The 19388-nt window shown below is 38.3% G+C and overlaps 1 protein-coding gene across 1 annotated transcript; it reads right to left on the bottom strand.

Moving 5' to 3' along the window:
- Positions 1–3155: 3155 nt before the first annotated feature.
- On the bottom strand, positions 3156–15826 carry GASK1B (golgi associated kinase 1B; the record flags this gene model as incomplete). The annotated part of the gene is made up of 4 exons (XM_082281731.1): positions 3156–3363; positions 3675–3901; positions 7650–7864; positions 14830–15826. 4 exons carry the CDS (start codon positions 15824–15826, stop codon positions 3156–3158), a joined length of 1647 nt encoding a protein of 548 aa, XP_082137857.1.
- Positions 15827–19388: the final 3562 nt, after the last annotated feature.

Below are 19388 nucleotides of genomic sequence, written 5' to 3'. Positions count from 1 at the left end.
CATTTCATGTGGTTCTGGCTTTCAGGCAGATTCAAGAATGACATAATCGCCTTTTCCCACCCACAGGTTTTGCACTGTTGCTGTTGGTTACACCCTTCCACGTAATATGCAACATGAATCTTTGTCTGATCCCACATGCCCAGAAATGGAAGAGAGCCCAGCAAAGAGGACTAAAAGCAGAGTTTCTTGGCTTTCTATCAATCTCAATAGGTTGAGTAAGGCTTCTTTGGGATTTTTCCTCTCAGTTAATATTACTTTAGCTATAGTGCAGTTCCTGTCAGTCCAAAGTCATGCTACTTCCAAAGGATGTGAACCAATTTCCCAATAAACTTTACCCCTGCTACTGAAGCAGGTTCTCTTAAATGTAGTAGCAGTGTTCCTTCTGAATTTTTTACTATAGCATTTATGCAAATTTATGCACTCAAAAAATACAGAATTCTTCATTTGCATTTTAAAAAATGCTGGAACTTGGCTAGTATGCATTCGTAAGAGCTATTGCAAGCATATTTTGCATTATTAACAATATTGGATTAAGTACCAAGCTCCTCAGCAGCAGGATAAATATTACACACAAGAAGCCCTTTCTGGAGTTTGTTATCAACATTAGAGAACTAGAAGCAATTTGCAATACTGTCTCACTGTCCAATATCACAAAGACTCTCCTGATTTACCTGAAGACTATGAGAGTGTTCATACACAAAAGAAATATGGCATGCTAACACAGCATAGGGAGTATTCCTTTGCCCTTTGAACATATCCAGAAATTTTGCTTTTTACAGTTATGCTTTTGATGCTTGGTCAAATTTTTAAGTACTGCACAGCATTATGGCTACTCTTAAATCCAGGACTACTGAGAGGCATTGGTTCAGGTCAGCTTCAGGGCAATTTCATACTCGTAGGCAATGACATTGCTGCTTTAAGAGCTGGCACTGAACTGCCAGGCAAATAAAAAGCATGTATCATGCTCAAGGAAACACTAGTCCATGTCCAGAAGAAATGGAGAAGAATGCATCAAGTTATCACCATAAAAATAAATGACCCAGCCTGAAAAGATAATGGATTTTCTTGTCTTCTTTGGCAATGAGCCAATTCTGGAAAAAAACTACAACTGGGCAAAGTGAGGCAGTGACTCAGCATCAGGATGTGCAGTCTAAAGATAGAAAAGTTCTCATGGGACCTTGTCATAATCAGCCACATTCATAACTCTGCTGGGCCCTCTGCTAAGTTCAGTACAGCTGAGAGTCGTGCCTTTCTCTCACTCCCAGCAGTGAGGGATAATGCATTTGAACAGGTATCTAGCAGGAAGACACCTGTGAGATAGGCTAGAAAATGATGGCCATCATACAGTGAAATCTACTGCAACAGGAATTGCATGTGAAATGGATACTGAGGATTATTTTTTTCTCTAGACTCTGTTCACAGTGCAAGCCAAAGTAATACTTTTGTTTCCATGATGAAAATTATCTGGCTAATAAGTTACAATATTTTTAAGAAAGGGCTAAAATGAAAATCCTATAAAATTTTACCTTGGTGCTGTTAAAAAGTCCAAGGCACTCTAAAACACTAAAATCCTCTCGAGGCAATAGTTAAGTTCTAAGAAATTTTAACAAATTGATCTTTCCTTTGCTGACAAAATAAAATAAAAGATTATTTAGCTGACTAAGGTCTTAAAATTTTAGTAAGTGTTTTTATCTCTGCCTATAATGAGATCTATTTCTTCCAGTAATGTAATTATTGTTAATGGTTTTTCTGATACTAAGAAAGGAAACTGATTTTAGCTGCAGTGGAATTGTAGTTATTTAAAACATTAAATTCACCCATTCACATCAACAGTGACATGAGACATTTTAGTTTGTCATTTATAACATTACACAAGCACTTTCAAAAATCTTCCACACCCTATATATTTTTACAACACATAAAGACAAGAGTAGCTATGAAAGTATCCAACTTCTACCATTACCTCATGGCAAAAAGATGGTATTTCTCTAGAAAAATGGTAAGAGTCTTTCCAAACAGACAGGTAGAAGGTATATGTCATGATAGGCTATATCAATTGATATTTTATTTCTGGAGCATTTCAAGGGTAAAAATCTGAAGTGCTTATCCAACCTTCCCTAACAACGTTACCTGTGGGAACACTTGGGGCAAGTCATCAGCTAGAATCATCACCCCACACTGGTCAGTCTTAACAGGAACCCAAGTCTGAACTGCTGGCTAGAGCTGAGCATACAAAATAAACATTTCCTCTGCTGAGTTTAACACTCATGTCATTAGGAGGTCTGCTTTTCTATAATATTCTCAAAAAATATTGTCAAGAATTTTGCAAAAACAAAACATACACTTACTTAGCAGCATATTCACACAAAGCTAAAGCCATTTTTTTTAAAAAATACCCAGTTAATCAAGAAAATCTCAGATCATCCACCCACACATCAGAACAACTTACATTGAAAATAGTACATTGTAATGAGTGACTCATGACTAACTGTATTCCATACTGGACAGTAAAAACTGTATTTGTCAAAATAATTATTATTGTTAAAGCCATGTTCTCCTTGCTCTGTTTTTAAAATTCCCTCATGTGCAGCGCAAACACTCCTGCATTTAAAAGAGTTTAGTTGTCAGATTTCAAAAGATCAAAATAAAATAAAGTAAAACAAGCCTTTGGAAATGTTGGCATTTTAGTATATCCAATAAAAAGACAAATTCCTGTACTATACATATTTCATCAAGTGTCATCAGTGTATCAAGTGCTTACACATCTGTTTTCCCATTTAAATTTGCAATAAAAACTTCTACTGACTTCAACTAGGAAAGTAAGAGGAATCCAGCCTAATGTACTGAAAATCCTTTTGCTAATTTCCAAACAGTTTAACTGAAAGAGTGTTCATGGTGCCTACATATTACAGGATATTATTTATTGTATCATTTGGTTATTTTTCATTTCACTGGTGACATAGAAGAGACTACACTGTGTTGAGTTGCAGCTGACATTTAAATGTTGATTTTAAACCATGTAAGATTTCTTATTTAAAAGAAAACTTGAAAGTTTGGGGAAAAAATAATGCTATGAATTAAATAAATTTTACTGTCAGATTTTGCCCCATAAAACATTTTTTAAAGACTTTCTTTCAGACGGAAACAAGACTGTTTCATTCATTCATGGGCAATACTTTGGCTCCATGTGCATTTATATAAGTAAGAAGAATTTTGGACCTCCTTTCTATTACATCAATAAGCTTTTCAATTCCTTTTCTGCCTCCTTGGCTCTCCCAGTATATTTTGTCAAGGAACAAAGACTGGAGCAACTTCTCACGTAAACGGTGGCTCTTCAGCACTGAAACTGCAGATGCAGGGAATCTGGAAAAGCACGAAGAAATTAATCAGTTTTTGCCATTACTCTGAATTGCAGTATTTATGTTGTGGTTTAGCAATCAATTGTACAAATATAGGCTGCAAGTCAGCAAAGGAAGTCTATGCATGCCTAATCATATGTATGTTAATTGTATCTTTTACAGCTGTGGGATTACTCATACATTTTTAGATACATCCTGTCAATGTCGTGGGCCAATGATATTTATTGCAGTAGCTTAGTGTCATATCTTAGTGTCATACTCAAACTAGGAAGAAATTACCAATCTTTTTTACAAAATTAATAATTTAAAACTTACTCATCGATTCCTTGTAGGATTTTGAAGTCAAGATTGTCCTCGTTTCTGTCAAAGAAACCCTTATTGTCTATAAAGGCCAAGTGCCTTTGGTCATGCCTTCTCTGAACGATGTGTGTCAGGTCAACAGCATCCTGATCATCACATTTCAGCTTCAGTCCTTGCTGCATGCAGGAATCCTCCTTGAGAGGCTTGAATCCACAACAGTTTCTGTCTAGTCGATTATAGATCTAAAACAAAGTAGAGCAGAGTGCCAAGTGGAAACAATACTGAAGTACTTGGGGCAAAGTGTCAGTGTAAGACATCGCTCTCTAACACAGCTGACAGGAAAGCAAGCTCAGGACAAGTATAATTAAAGACAGCAGTGAAATGGTATCGAAGACCTGGTCCCCAGACCTCAGGTATTGCTAGAAGCAATTTCTTAGACTGTGTATTTTATCTGCTTTATAGCCATGATTTGTTATGTCAGTAGAAATTTTTTTAAAACAATGGAACAATACCACTGTGTAACTGGAATAACGGGATGGTGAATACAATTCTATTTTCTTTCTCAGAAGTTTCTCTTTTTATATTCTCTCTGCTGGAGAACAATAGAAATAGCACAGTCTGACACACACAGACAGTCTTCATTTTGTGGGATCTATTAGACTAACTATGCAAAATAACTGGAAATACCAATAAAGTCTAAGATGGTCTAAGACCATCAAAAGCTAAAAAATGTAAGAACAGTATATTTCTAATCACAAAGCAGCCTCCCTGTGGTATATATTTTTATGACATGATGGTCTAGACTATTTTTTCCCATGCAAAACCTCAATTATTCATCACACAGCACTTAGCTGGAAGGAATACATACATCTGGCCTAACTTCAGTGGAGTAAAAGTTACGCAAATCTTTCGACTTGGTCATTTCTATTCCCTTTCATAAACAATGACAAGAACAAGGCACATCCAGAGCAACTGATGCCATTTTAGGATAACCATCTAATACAGGAAGGATAAATCACTCCTTGAAAGTGTTTCTACTGCTGTTGACTCGATGAGAGTAAATATTCAACCTTGCTACAGCCTTGAGCACACAAATAGGCCTGGATTGCCCTTAGAAGTATCAGCTGGGACTTCCACGTGCCACACCTTTGCCCCTGGGCACAGGAGCCCCCTTTAAGGTCAGGCAGTTCAGGCCTCCTCTGAGCCCTTCAGAGGAGGGGGTGTGTGGGGCTGGTTTTCTGCTTCTTGTTCTGCTACATGGATGTTCCTGCGTTGTTGCTTGAGGTTCCTGCCTGGAGGCCTTGGAGCTGCTTTGTCTATGCCTCACGTTCACTGGGCTACAAATGGGGCTTGTGGCTTTCACCATCCTTCCTGCTGGGCTGCCTCTCCTGCTGCTGGCTCTGCCTGTCCTAGAGCTGCCTTTTGCTCCAGCTCATCTTCCCAGAGAGCAGACCTGCTCCTGCCAACAGATGTTTAGAGAGTGGAAGTCTGGTCCGGTGCATATAAGACTTAATGAGTAGCTGATCAAAGGTCAATCATTTTTTCTGTCCTTTGTTGTTTACTGATAACTCTTCAAACTGCTCTAAGCACGAAACCATTACTGTTCACATCAGCCTTCTAAAATTACAATTTTATTTTTGTAACATCCCAGCAAAATGAACTGTTAGGACTCCACCTGATGTAGAACTTTTTGCATGTTTAAATGAAAAGGCCACCTCTTTCATCAAATGAAAGTCTGAGAATTGGGTTTGTTTTGATTTTGTTTGGGTTTTTTTTTTTATATGTAGCTCTATTACTAGTAGTATTGCTGACAGTGTTCATTTCCAAACATCAAAATCCTGAGGACAGGAACAGATTTCTCTTTCTCCTTTCATGAGCAGCATTCATTATCTGAAGGCTATAGAGCCCCTCTTGCTTCCAGCGTTCTAGCTCCTGGGTTCTTTTATTCAACGCATCCAAAGGTAAAAAAGTAAAGTAGTAAAGCAGAGTCCTCCTAGGAAGACTCCTTTAGTGTATAGACCCAATTCCTTCGCACCACATTTACTATATGCATTAAATAGACAAGGAGATCATGTTCTTACAGCCTCTTCATAACATCCTGCAACACTTCAGTGCTAAGACATAATGATGGACCACTCTGGAATTGATGCGTATAGTTTAGCATAATTTTTTGTCATACGCATACATAAGAGGTCCAAACCCCCAAAATTAAAGAATCCATTTTGCTTGAGTATTTGCAGAAGGCAAGTAAAGGTCAACTAAGCATTTTATATCCTGCTCCTACGATTTTGCAGCATTTGCAACCAGGGATTAGGAAGACCTATCGGAGGTACCAAACCTGTTCTTCTGAGGGAATTACATTTAATAGAGAATATTTTTCCCCATTATTCTTTATTTCTGAATGACACATGGAGCATAGATTTTCTTTTTCTTAATAAAGAACCCCTTCTTGGCATTTTTATTGTTTTCAAGTTTTTATATTTTGCTGCTGATAAACTTTGAGAGCACCCAGATAAAATTGTAGTCTTTAAGAACTATGAGACTCACTTTCACACACTTTCTGGTATGCATGTTCTTGTCTGGTAGGCAACTGGAGATATAAATCACTCTGATACCAGCTACTAGTACAAGAGTAATTTGTTTCTTGTCATGCGAAGTTCAATCCTGTTGTATCTTACTTTAACCAATCACTCCTTCTGGATAATAGTTCTATTATGAATATTAAAAACTTGCTTTAGAAGACCTTGAAATTAGATATCAACATAGAACTCACGAGAATTTTTTAACTGTTGAATGAGAAGACAACGATAGCATAAAAACATTAACTCTGACATAATCTGTACTGTTCCTATAGGGGTGCTACTATGTTTATCAACAGATTAATCCATGTATGACTTTATACCCATTTCTAAGCATTACTTGCTCATAATGGGACTAAAGATGGAGTCATTAAACAAGTGGCAATCTATTTTTAGAAAACAATTGAATATTCTGTTCAACATAAAAAATGTGCAAAAATCTAAGTAAAAGCAAAATTTAAGACATTCATTCACTCTAGAACAGGATTGAGAAGAGGAGGGATAGGCTAAGCATAAGCCAAGACATGATTTTGACAAGAAATGTGACTCTATTAAAAACTGAATTATATGAACAACCAAACATGATGCATAAAATTAATGCTTGCTGCAGTTTCAAATAAACCTGCAATTGCTGCAGGAAGCTCAGGCATCTGGACCTGTCTGGCAGGTAAGGACAGCTTAAAGTACTGCCACACCTCAGGAAACCATAAAATTATCTTCCAGATGGGTGGCTCAGTTCAGGCCTTGATAACGCAGGGAATGTATTAATACTCTACTACAGAACTGCTGTAACTGTGGCCACACACAATAGCACTGGGCAGCACCCCAGGTTGGTGTTATTTGGAGAGCTAATGATGATGCACAGTACTTGCTCAAAGAACAGCAGATTTATCATTCATCAGTTGCTGCTCTACTCTTTCTTTACTAAGTCATTGGCTAGGTTTTTGGTTTTTTTATTTTAAAAAAAAAGAGAATTATCCACTACAACTGTTACCTTGCTCCAGATTGCAGCTCACCAAAGCCACTTCAGTCACCTCTTGGGGCTGGGGAGGTGCAGGAAGGACCATACAGTAAATAGAGATTTACAGTTCTGAACACAGTCAAGATCTCTGTTTGGAGAAACAAGGAGTGAAGGAGAAACAGTATGCCTGCCTCAAGGTGAAATAAATCAAGGCAAAAGCCTTTGCTTCCTCTTTAAAAAGAAATGAGTCAGTTAGGTTCCTGCCTGATTATAAACTGCATTTTGGATATTTTAATCATAAGAAATAACCAGAAATAATTTCAAGCTATGCAAATGCCTCTCTTCCCCATTTAAAAAAAAATGAAATACATTAAAATTACTTCTTCTAAAAATCCTATATTTGCCCACATGACTTTTGAGGCAAATAGTTGTGTTCAGTAAACATTTTACCTGCAATAGAAAATCAAAGAGTGCCATCTTGGACCACTCATGATGATGGATTTCAGTACAGCCCCACTCAGCTTTGGGAACTTTACCATTCTGCCAGCATTTCTTCTTCAATAGCTGCTGATATTGTCCCCATGTTAACCTCACTGAAGAATGGGTACTATTATCTGTTGGACTCAGTGAGGAATCCCAGAGAATAACAGGACAGGCTTGACCGCCTGAAAAAAAAGGAAAAAATATCATTAGTATAGTGCAATACTGCCAGTTTTGATTGTTCTTTAGACATTGCCTAAGCATTAGTAATTATACCATTTTACAGATCTGGCAGGACTACCAGCCAGGGACTAGTATCTTGACAGCCTTCGGTTAATGTGGTCTTATCCTACATCCATAACCAGGCACCACAGGAATGGAAGCATAGGCATAAATGCCTTTGATGTATGAAAGACTTTCTTTGTTTGAAGCAAGAGATTAATGTACAAAATCATACACTAAACCAAACTACTAAAAAGTTTCTAGGTAGGTTAAAAGTCTACAATGCCCCTGTGAATCAACGATGTATTTTCCCTCTGATTCCAGTGAACTGCTGATTTTCAAGAGCTGGAAACTTACGTCAAAGGGGTTTTCTTTGCATAATGGATATAGAGACACCACAAATCCTATACTCAAAGTGGATTTATTTTATTATTTTTTAAAACCTATCATGTATGACTCCACAGCTCTGAAAGGATATATGAGAACACTAGGGAGTGTGAGCTTAGCATGAATAAACAACTTGACAAGTTTGAGGTTTTTTACCTAGATATGAGATCTGTTTTGTATAGCAGATATTTTAGCCAAATGCTTTAGTTCTTCTGTGTAAAAAATATTCTTCTCTTCCCTGAAACTGACAGAAGACTTCTCTTTGGTGAATTCTAGTGCTCAGCTTCACCATGAGAATAAACCTCATCAAAGAATTTAAAATGAGCTTTTCCAGTATAAGAACTGATAAATATATTTCACACGACATCAAGTAACAGACATATCTATCTTATTAGGAAACTGTCCTTTTATTCCTGATGCAATGCTACTGCTGCTTAAACTGCCAAGGACCCATGACTGACCGTGGCTTGTACACACTAAAACAAAGAAATACTTTATATTTTAGGGTTTGTAGACAGAAGATCAAAATATGTCTTGGTACAGAGAGGAAGAACCATTTAACTGCAAAGTTTAACTGCTGTTTACTAAAAAGTGTTGGAACATGTATAAAGCTTTAAAAAATTATTCATATTCATCTTGAAGTTCAAAGAACTGAGTCTACATTATTGCACAATTTATTGCATAGTTAAGTGCAGCCTAAATTGTCTCTTTGTCTTCCACATGCCCATGGAGACGGAGACAGAGACAGATCTGAAAAAAAGCTTTTAAAAACAGATGAAGACAAGAGGTCCAGGTCACCTTCTTCAGAAGCAAACCAGACAGAAAATAGCACATGGAAAACAGGTATCAGTGCCAACAGCGAGGTGAAAGCTGCCAATGTCAATGCTCCATTTGTAAGCAGCCAGGACTGTGAAAAACAATCTCCATACAGCTGAATCAAAAAGCAACTTGTTCAAAGGATGCTGACCGTTGTAAAACAACAGGTAAGAAATTATCTTTGCCTATTCCTAGCACTGAAACATCCAAAGTTCCATCCCCTACTCGTCAAACAAGCATGACAGGCCCTGCATGCAATCCAGCCCAAGAGAAAAGCCAACTCCTTTCCAAACCAGAATGTACCTGATCTTGTCTCTGCCATGGCTTGAACATACAAGGTAGTCCTTCCAAAGCCAAGCCAATCCAACAACCCACCACCTCTTTAACTTCCTTCCCAGTTGTCCAATGTTTCCTAGAAACACTGAATGTCCTTCCATTAGGAGCATCAATCTCTCTTTCTTTATGGTCAGTATTACCTTTATCAGCACCATGCTCCACACTTGCCTCCACTGAAAAAATGTTCTGAGCACTCCTGAAAATCAGGCTTCTCCTCTGCTGAGGTGCCTAAGTATTTAGGTAATTCATTTGGGAAATCCTACCCATTTCTCCAGTTCTCTCACTCTGGCTTTATCATCTACATTGTAGATGACTTTAGCCAAACTAGGTCAGCTATGGGCTAGGCTCCTTTTTCAAGACAGTTGGAGAAAGTCTATAAAAGCATTGGAAATCGTCACCAAAAAAAAAAGGACAGCTTTCTTCAGGACCAAATCTGGTCTATTATTTCTGTATCTCCAGTAACAACTTATGTAACTATTCATGAATTCTGCCACGAATTAAATACATAAACAGTTTGCTAAGAAAACAAACATCTCCTGTCTACCCAAAAAGGACATGATAAACAATAGTAATATAAATACTTGAAAACTAAGAATAATACCATGCCAGTTTCCATTAAGATACAAAACCATTTTTAAAGACTAGTCAAATACAGGAAATGTTTGCATTCAGAGGAAATGGGAGCAGAAAAGATGAGCCAAAAAAAAATCTTTCAACTCTGTAATATAAATTGGATTACAAGAATATGAAACAGCAGCTTCAGTAAAGAGCTGTGACTCAAATTTTTGATACTTGCACAAAAAACATGAAGATGTTGAATTAAAGCAGATAAGGGGTCTGATTCACAGCTGCATGACCCCAATGAAATCAGCAGAGCTTTTCTGATTCAAACTTCATGAGGATGGGGCTGAAAGTACCTGAACAGTGAAGAGACCTACAGCCACAGCTGGGAAGGTTGAGTAAATTTCAGAAAAAGTCCAGTGTATTCTGTGTTTCATTCCTAGTCAGCTTTATATATTAACACAGAGGGCTACTGCTTTTCTCTGGCTGCAGCTGCACTGCACTGAATCTCACCCAGAGCTGATTGGCTTCATTTTATTTTTATACACCATTTTAGATCTATATATCTACTTAACTATCCAAAGGCGATCTTCAAAATTGTACGGGAAGGATTTTTCAAAACTCATATTGAAACCATCTTCCTAGTAATTCACACATATTTTTGAATATCAAAATATTTCTAAAAATGTCTTAGCTAAGTTGAATAAGCTAACACAGATGAAACCTCAGGCTGTTGAGACTAGACCACCTCAAGGTACTCAAACTGCTTCATGTGCTTCTATGTGATGTATCACTGCGTGGCTTCTTCAACACAGGCATCATCTTAGATTTCCACACCCCACACCACTTCGAAAATAAACTGCATGCTTCTAAACTACATGTGGTTAAGAACCACATTTTGCTCTTGCAAACATTACTCTCTCATCTTGTGCTCTGACTTATAGCTACAGCATTTTTTCTAACTTCCTCGAAAGAAAATATTTTCAAACTGGCCCAGAAGATCAACACGAAAACCAGAAAACTTTCATGAGGTAGTTAAACCCTTTCTCCAACTCACCATTGTCCACTGTAAGGCAGTACATCTCACCACTGCCACATTTGCAAGAGGCAGTGTAGTTGTCCAAGTATTAGCAGGAAAGGATAATTCAGTGTGGAAAATGGCATACAGAGCATGATTTTTAGAGTTTAAGTTTTCAGGGAAAATATGCGGACCAGAAGCAGAAAGCAGAGAGAAGTTAGGCCATTTGTTTTTCCTTCTTCCCTATGCACCTCATGGCAATGTTCTGTCCTGTGCTCATATGGATGTCAGTATTAAGGAATGCATGAAATGTGCATCAGTTGCTCTCTAGACTGTGGACTGTATTATTGCTTATACATGAACTTCTCTACCCAACAGAATATTAGAAATATGTCTGTCATACCCCTTTGAGAGGTACAACACTATATGGAAGCATTTTAGAGTACTCTGAATGCATAAAGGAGTGATAGATTTTTATTCTTTGCCCTGACATTAGTGATTCATATTGCATAACTTTTGATGGGATGGCAAGAGCAGGCTGATAGCACAGGGCATAACACAGAAAAACTAGGACACCATTTATGATCATGCAGAGGCCAGTAAAGCAAAACAACAAGTGCAACCAGTGGAGATATCATGTCATTCATCTATTTGCACTAAACCAACCACAAAAGGTCTTACTCAAAGGAAGAGCTTCTTGCATGTTTGGGGGAAAAAGGAGGTTCTGGACAAATAGTGGGCTCAATCTTGAGCTATAACAAAAATAGAAAAGGTGAATGGAGTACACCAATGCTTATTATTCTCAATTCTCAGCACAGGATGAAACATATTTAGTCAGACTCAGGATATCAGAAAACCAGAGGGGAAGAGAGGTAGCCATCAGCACGCAGTAAGATCAGTCCCTCAGCAAGTGGTGCAACAAAATTGCATAGCAACAGCTATTGTACCAAAATCTGAATAAAGAGCCCAGCCCTGCTGCTACTACCCAAGAAGCCAGGGTGCTATTCTTACAGCTGCCAGCTGAGACAGAGAAGCCAGCCTGCCCCAGCCCACAGAACTCCAGCTGCAGCTCAAGCCTAACAAACACTGCCATCATCCCACCCAGCAAGTGCAATTGCTGAGCTGGAGGCCATGCATGCAGTCATTTGACTTAACTTCTGTGCAAGGGTCATTAAGGAAGGGCTGTGACACCAAGCAAGGTCACTTATGTCTCTTCTATTCCTCAGGTTAGGGTTATGAAATAATGAAGTTTCTTAGTGCTGTGGTGTTAATGTGACCATCCCAAAACTCAGACACATAAGGGTCACGCTCCATTTATTCCACAAAAGACAATATTTTATGGTTATTTCTTGGTGTTTTACAAGTTTGTCCTTCTTTTTTTATAGGTGTTTGGAGACATTTTTCACATCTTGTAGGTAGCAATGGAAGTAACAACTGCTTGTGTATGCACAAAATCATGCTCTTTTAGACTGCTATGCTCAGCTCAAAAGGACTTTTCCTACCTATACTACCCAGGTTTTTTACATTCAGTCAATTCATTGTGAAAGTATGAGAGAAAGAGTTACCATATCTAATTTTTCCATCCATGATGGATGATGGAAAGATTAGACAAACCACAAAGAAATTCAACTTAAACACTTAAAGGGGTTTACAATTAACTAGGGAAGGTGAGGGCAGCAGACAGAGAACCTGAATACAGTATTTTGCTAGACTTTAAAAAAGTCAGTGTCAGATCTGTGGGAATAAGGGAAATAGAACCTGTACAGGGATTTACTAAGCAGTTCTTTGAAACTGCTTTTGACAAAATGAATGACAGTTTTGAAAAGCCCATTTTTTAAGATTTTAATGCTACATCAAACATGTCTTGTTGGATCACATCACAACTGAGGCAAGCTAAAGGGATGTGTCGGGGAGAGAGATATGTCAGCCCAGAAATAGTGAACATTCATACACACATGCACAGTCTCTAATCCTGCATTGCTTGCTTTCCCATGTGAATAACTGATTCACACACGCCACTCTGTAAAAACCTTTACAGTGCCCACCTACCGTAACTTAAACACATATAGGTCATTGAAATGAGCTAATTGCTCATTATATTTTTAAGAATATATTTTTGTTCATTTTCTAAACACAGGTATTTTCACATTATGCCAAACACACGCATGTAAATAGTAAAGAGTTCAAGTAGTTATTAGGCATCTGAGTTCCAGCATATTTCCCAGATAAAGAAATAATGAGGGACAAGGTACAGTCACTGTTCCAAATGCTCTGTTCAGCCTTTAGCTGGAAAAAATGAAGTGAGACCAAAATAGTGTTATTTCTCTTCTCATCACCTAGCAACACTCCTCTTGCAATAGGAACTTAGCCAGTTATGAGGAAAAGGAAATTAGAGGGCAGAATGACACACTCTGTCCCAGACAGTCCAAAGCATACTGTAAGGTGACAGACACTGAGCAACACAATGCACAATTAGCCTAATAGCAGTTTTCCAAGGTTTGCAATCTGTCATCTCTGCAGCCACACTGTGCAGAGTTCCCCCAACCGAGCTGCCTTAATGCCTCATGACAGCTCTATAGCAATAGATCTTGCTCCTAAAAATAAAATAGGCATAATGTATCTTCCATGCTCTGCAAGTATGAATAATATTCAGAAGCCTCCAAACTGTTGTTCCTAGAGATTCATTCCCATTGTTGTACAGGCTGCCAAAGGGAAGGTTTACAAACAGGAAGACACTGGAGATCACGAGGTTGTCTTCCTGCTGTCAAACTTTACAAAATCATTCTAGCATTACTTTTCTTTTTAAGAAACACAGACTGATATTAAAGTATTTAGTACAAGCTGATTTCAAAGCAAGAAATGAACAGCAAAAACACAGCTAGCTACTTTTGCAATGATTCATTAAAATTAAAATGCTACATAGTCCTGTTGGATTGTAATTTGTGACTGTACAAAAATAGGAGTTACACTGGAGACATATTTAAGAAGGTAGCAATGTTTAAAGTAGCCTTCTAATTCAAATCACATGTCTGAATTCTACCTTTAATTTCACTAAAGGTTAAAAATCAAATTTTGAATTGAAAACTCTATAGTAATCATGTAACAGGCATATTGAGAGATTTACTCCGTGTGTTTCTTTGGATAATATATAGATGTGTGTAACAAACCTCAAAATGTACAGCAGGATTCACTGAAATGTAGTTTGTTTGGGTTTTACTACCAGAGGAAAGGGAAGCACTTTTTAAAAAATTTTCAGTTCCCAAGGCAATTAGTACCACAAAAGAAGACTCAAGCTTCTGCAGGAAGGTTCCCTACCCCTCCAAGTAGATTATCCAACCCCTTTCCTACCACCTGAGAGATGAATTTTTTGCCAAGTTTCAACAGTATTTTATTAAAGTCAATTCTAGAAGATGAGAACTTTATTTTAAAAAATCAGAAATGCTCATTGAATCACAGAGATTCTGGAATCTCTTTCACCAGTTTCACTTCAGGCAGTCCGCACAATGTCATGCAATCTACAGACTGCTCTTTCTCTTTTTCCTTGTTCCAGACTAGTGTGAGGAAACTGTTACTGCCCTCAGCAACTCTATGATATTTGATGCAAACTTTGGGGTATTCATCCTTTGGACAGGATAACGCCACTGTAGAAGTTACACACAGACACTGGATTTATTTCCCTGTAACAATGGGGTTAGTTCTCGGGCTCACAGGAGTTAAAGGGGGTGGCTGCTGCTGCCCCACGGCTAACATGGAGTGGGAAGGAAACCTCTGCACCCCACCTGCAAGCTGAAAACCATAGGAACGTGTTACCTTGGAAGAACTCTGATCTCCTGCTTACAGAAGGTAAGCTCCTGTTTAGCCCCAAGATCCGGTCCAAATGAAAGGCAAACACCTCACTCATGTCGAGAGGTCTTTTGACAATTCCACAGCGTCCTTGATTACAAGCAGTTCCCATAGTGCTGGGACCTCTTGCAAATACTACCAGGACTGCTTTGTGCGAAGGTACTTCTTGAATGCTCTCAATGGGAGAATCTGCCAGCATGCGCATGCTTAGGATGTCATCTTTGCTCATCCAGGAGGGAGAGCTCTCACTGTAAATCCTGATATTGCTTTCCTCAGGCTGGAGCTGTGCCTTTACAGCTCCAGAAATCCTCCCAGGTCTCTGGTGACCTCTCTCCTTGATAGCCATTCCTTTATGTCTGTGTTCATCCAGTTGGTACTTTCTTGCCTCCAGAGCGATTGCTGCTCCCATTGTGCCTGCAGCATGTGTGGCCCGCCCTGGCTGTTGGGCAAAGGCCTCTTCCCAGCCCATAAAAGTGGCTTTTGAAAAGTGTTGCCCGTAGAACAAAGGCGTTGCATTTTTCTTCCTGCGCTTTGGCTTCACTGTGCCTCTGATGTTGGCAGGCTTGCTGCGCTTGGACCGCAGGGTGATATAAACTACATTGGGTGGCAGCAAGGTCCCATTGCTACCAAGCTGGGGTTCCTGGAAATTGGGTGGTGACAGGGTGCCATCCAGTGGGATGCCCAGAAAAGGAGTTTGAGCTGCATCTTGGAGACTCCTGGAATTGATCTTTTGATGTCCTCCTTTGTGCTGTGGTAAAACATGACCCACTTGGCTGACAAGGAATCCCAGGTAGATCACACAGGCAGCACCCACTAGCAGATTCCTCCTTGTCCTTGGGCGTCTGCAAGTCCAGAGCCTCAGTACCCGTGAGGGCCACAGGCAGCAAATAAACAAGTTTTTGACTTTACTTGGCTGATCAAAAGGGGTCATTTCTCTAGTGAATCCACATGATGAAAACAGCATAAAGTCTTCTGTACATTCCAGCCAGGATGATGATGCATGATTTCCCTTCCCCAATTTCTGTTTCTCCTTTTCGAAGAACCTTCCAGCATGGGTGATGGACAGAGGCTACTGATATGCCTGGGAAAGTGGTCAGCACTAAGGATGCTGACACTCCACCTTCTCAAACTGTTGAATTCTTATCAGCCATCACAGGGGAAGTGATTGGCTTCAGAGAATGAATGGAGCCAGCTGCGTAAGCAAAGTTTACTGACTTGTAGTCTAAAAGATCTATGTATCTTCTTTGCAAACTGCAAAAAGAAAATAGTAGCATTTCCTTTTGTTACTCACAAATAGCATCTGTGCCTCTGTATTTTTCAGAGAAAAGAGGTTCTAGATGAGACAGTATGCATGTAGAAATTTTTCAGGATACATCTTTTACTTTCTCAGTACAGTATAAATTAAACACCAAAACAATTAAATACAGGCTCAATTTGCAATCTCAGCTGGATATATTCCAGCATTAGAAAAAAAGCCGGTCAAACCCAGATCATTATCTTTTTCTTACGAGACAAAGTCTTAACTAAACCTCATGTTATGGAAATGCTGTAAATGATCCAAATACGAACCAGTGACTGTAGTAGTTAAATATGCACATATTCACTAATATAAAAATATATTAGAGTGCCAATTTCCCTGGTTGACTATGAATATAGTTCCCATAATTCATAAACACACACTAAAGTTGAAAGATGGTTAATTTTCTTCACTCTTGTGAAGCCATAAAAAGAATCTAGCTATAGTTTTTAAAATAAAATGACAGTGGCTTATATACCCTTTCCAAGAAACAAAGAATAAGTGCGTACTGTATATATAATGCTATAAAAATAAAATTTCTTACCTATTCAGCTTGACACATCCTTTGTTCTGGTAAACTCCTTAGGTTAATAAAAGTAACTGAGCAAAAGCTGGCATCTAGAACATATTTCACTTTTAAGTATGGTTCACATTTAGGTATTTCATTGCAAGCTAAGAACTGTTGGGAAGCTAACTTTACTGAGAGGTTGTTGCATATGAACTGCTACAAACTTACATGAACCTCACGTTATAAAAAATACCCCAAACCAAACAACCCCACACACAAAACCACAGCAACTTCTATTTTAAATTCTGTAATGAAAAGTCCTGTGAAGTATGTGCCTTTCAAAAGTGCATTCCATCTATTTCTAACTCCTGAGAGCCCCCTAGTGCACTGCATGCAAATGTACCGAAGAAATTCCCTTTTCTGCATTTAGTTTTTTAGTTTCTTTTATTTTAAAATACCGCCCACCCCCTGGACTTAAGAACTTTTGGGAATCATATATTGTTGTGATGAGAACTGAAAAAGCAGATAGCGACTTTTAAAATGCTATTAATCTGCTACTAAACAGCTCAGGAGCTCATGAGTGTCTCCTATTTGTGTATGCCCATATTTGTGCCTTCTGAAGTGAGGCATAGTATAGTCCCTGTACAGCTGGAAAAGTTGAGGATGACAGAAGTTAAGGGGAAAGCTCTGACATCGGACTCCTTTCCTAGTCTAAGTATAAAATAATAAAATGGATATGTTCACTGCAATTCAAAGTAATGGAAATATTCTCCTCTTCATAGGTAACACTAAAGGAGAATAGACAGTTAAGAAGTTAGTTTGTGTTTCATATTAGTCCAATCTGAATTTATAAAGCTTTGTAGGTGAATTTTTTTAAACAAGCCATCACTTACCTTTACTTTTTGTCTAAATATATACTGTCAAGTTAAAATTTCAGTATCCGTGCCCATTACCAGTAAAAGAGCCTTCCTATCATCTGTTTTTTCCAAATCTGAGTTTTTTAGAGGAATTGTGATTGTATGAAATATCTCCATCCACTTCAGTTCTTCTCTCTTTTTTTTAATTAAAATCTAACTGATGGGACATATCCCAAACAAAGAGAATTTATTCAAAAAGCTCCAGACAAGCTGCTTGAGTTGGAAATGTATCACACTGTTTTCAAATACCCAGTTCCTGTATGTACACAGCACCTGTCTATTACAACCAAGCAGAACCAAAGCACAGTACATTCCAGTTACTAACAGCTCTCCCCTACTATAACAGTTCTCTGAAATTCTCTGTAATCTATGTAATCTTTCTACTGTTACTCTTTAAAGATTATCTGGAGGAAATTATAAAAGGATATGGAGAATTGTTCTTCACTCCTCATTTCATTTGTAGCCTTGAAATCATAAGGTGGTGTACACACTGATGTACAGTGTTGACTGCTGGGGTTTTTTGAGGCTTTCTATAGCAATAGTATTTCCTTTATTTCTCATGTTCAGAAGAGAGAACTCATGTATTGGTATGTTCTTTGGAATGGATGGTGGTAGAAAATCAACTAAATAGAATACAGTATCTTATTAGCTTAACAGATGTTTGCCTCTAATTTTGGAATTTTAAAAAGCAGAATATCCAGTGACTTTTTTTTTATTTCAGCCCTTGTGGTACACAGCTCCAGTGTCCCAGCAGATACCACAAAATAATGAAGGCTGAAATGACTATGGAGTTGTCTGGAAAAAAACCCATTTCATCCTGTTTCACAAGAAACAAAGAAAATGCATTTTGTTCAGGTAGGTACTATTCTTCTTTCTGGAATCATTCTAACCCAAAGCTACTGCAAAGCACTAAAGGGCACTACTGAGCAGAAACAGTACTTCTTCCGTGGTCATAAAATACTTAAGACAAACTTTCAGAACAAACAGACTGAACAGCGGTTGTTGTCTGACCAAATTCAGGCCTACATTACTTCACTTTGCTACCTACAGCTAGCCTGTAATGTCTGTTAGATTTTGTATTTGTTCCTTGCTCTAAACTGTACCTGTGATATTGCCATCAGCATCCATTAAACTCAGCTTTTCATGTAATTTCTTCATATACCCATATTTCATGGTCAGTGTTGTACCTTCCTAAGGTTAGGAATACAGGAATATAAAAACTAATATAGGTAAATAGCAATGAATGGAAGAGGGGAATTTAAGAAGTATTTTCTAGTCCTTCACAGTTGTAAGTACAATGTGTAAATGTGAATGAATAGCTGGACTAACTATTTGCAATTTTTTGCTTGTTTTTCATGGGGGTTTTTTTGTTTAGCTTTGAAGATCACCTCCACCTATACCTGCATTTGTAGAGGTTTTCTGCTGGTGCTGGACAAGCTGCAGACTCTGAAGCAGCTGGTGGCCTGTACTGCTGCCAGTCTTCCCATCAGGCAGTCTCTGGCCAATTTGCAGAGACAGGTGGAATGTGCCAATGCCCAGCAATCACAAGGTCCCATGTCTTGACTTGTGTCAAGCTAAAGATCCCTGGACACCTGAAAGGATGTGGTTACAGGCTAGGCTCCTTAATGCATGCGCTCTTGCTTTCTATGTGCAGGCAGTTCAGTGTAAAAGGTTAACATTTTTCCTAACACTTTTTTTTCTGAATAAAATAACACAACACATATACTTGCACTTTAGAATTCTTTTTTTTTGCAGGCTACATTTGTGATTATCATACAGCACATTATTCCTCTTGGCTGCATTA

This window comes from Coloeus monedula (genome assembly GCF_965178545.1).
Source record: "Coloeus monedula genome assembly, chromosome: 5".
In the NCBI taxonomy this organism is placed as follows: Eukaryota; Metazoa; Chordata; class Aves; order Passeriformes; family Corvidae; genus Coloeus; species Coloeus monedula.
Note: the sequence above shows the minus strand (reverse complement) of the source record. Positions and strands in the feature narration are given on the sequence as shown.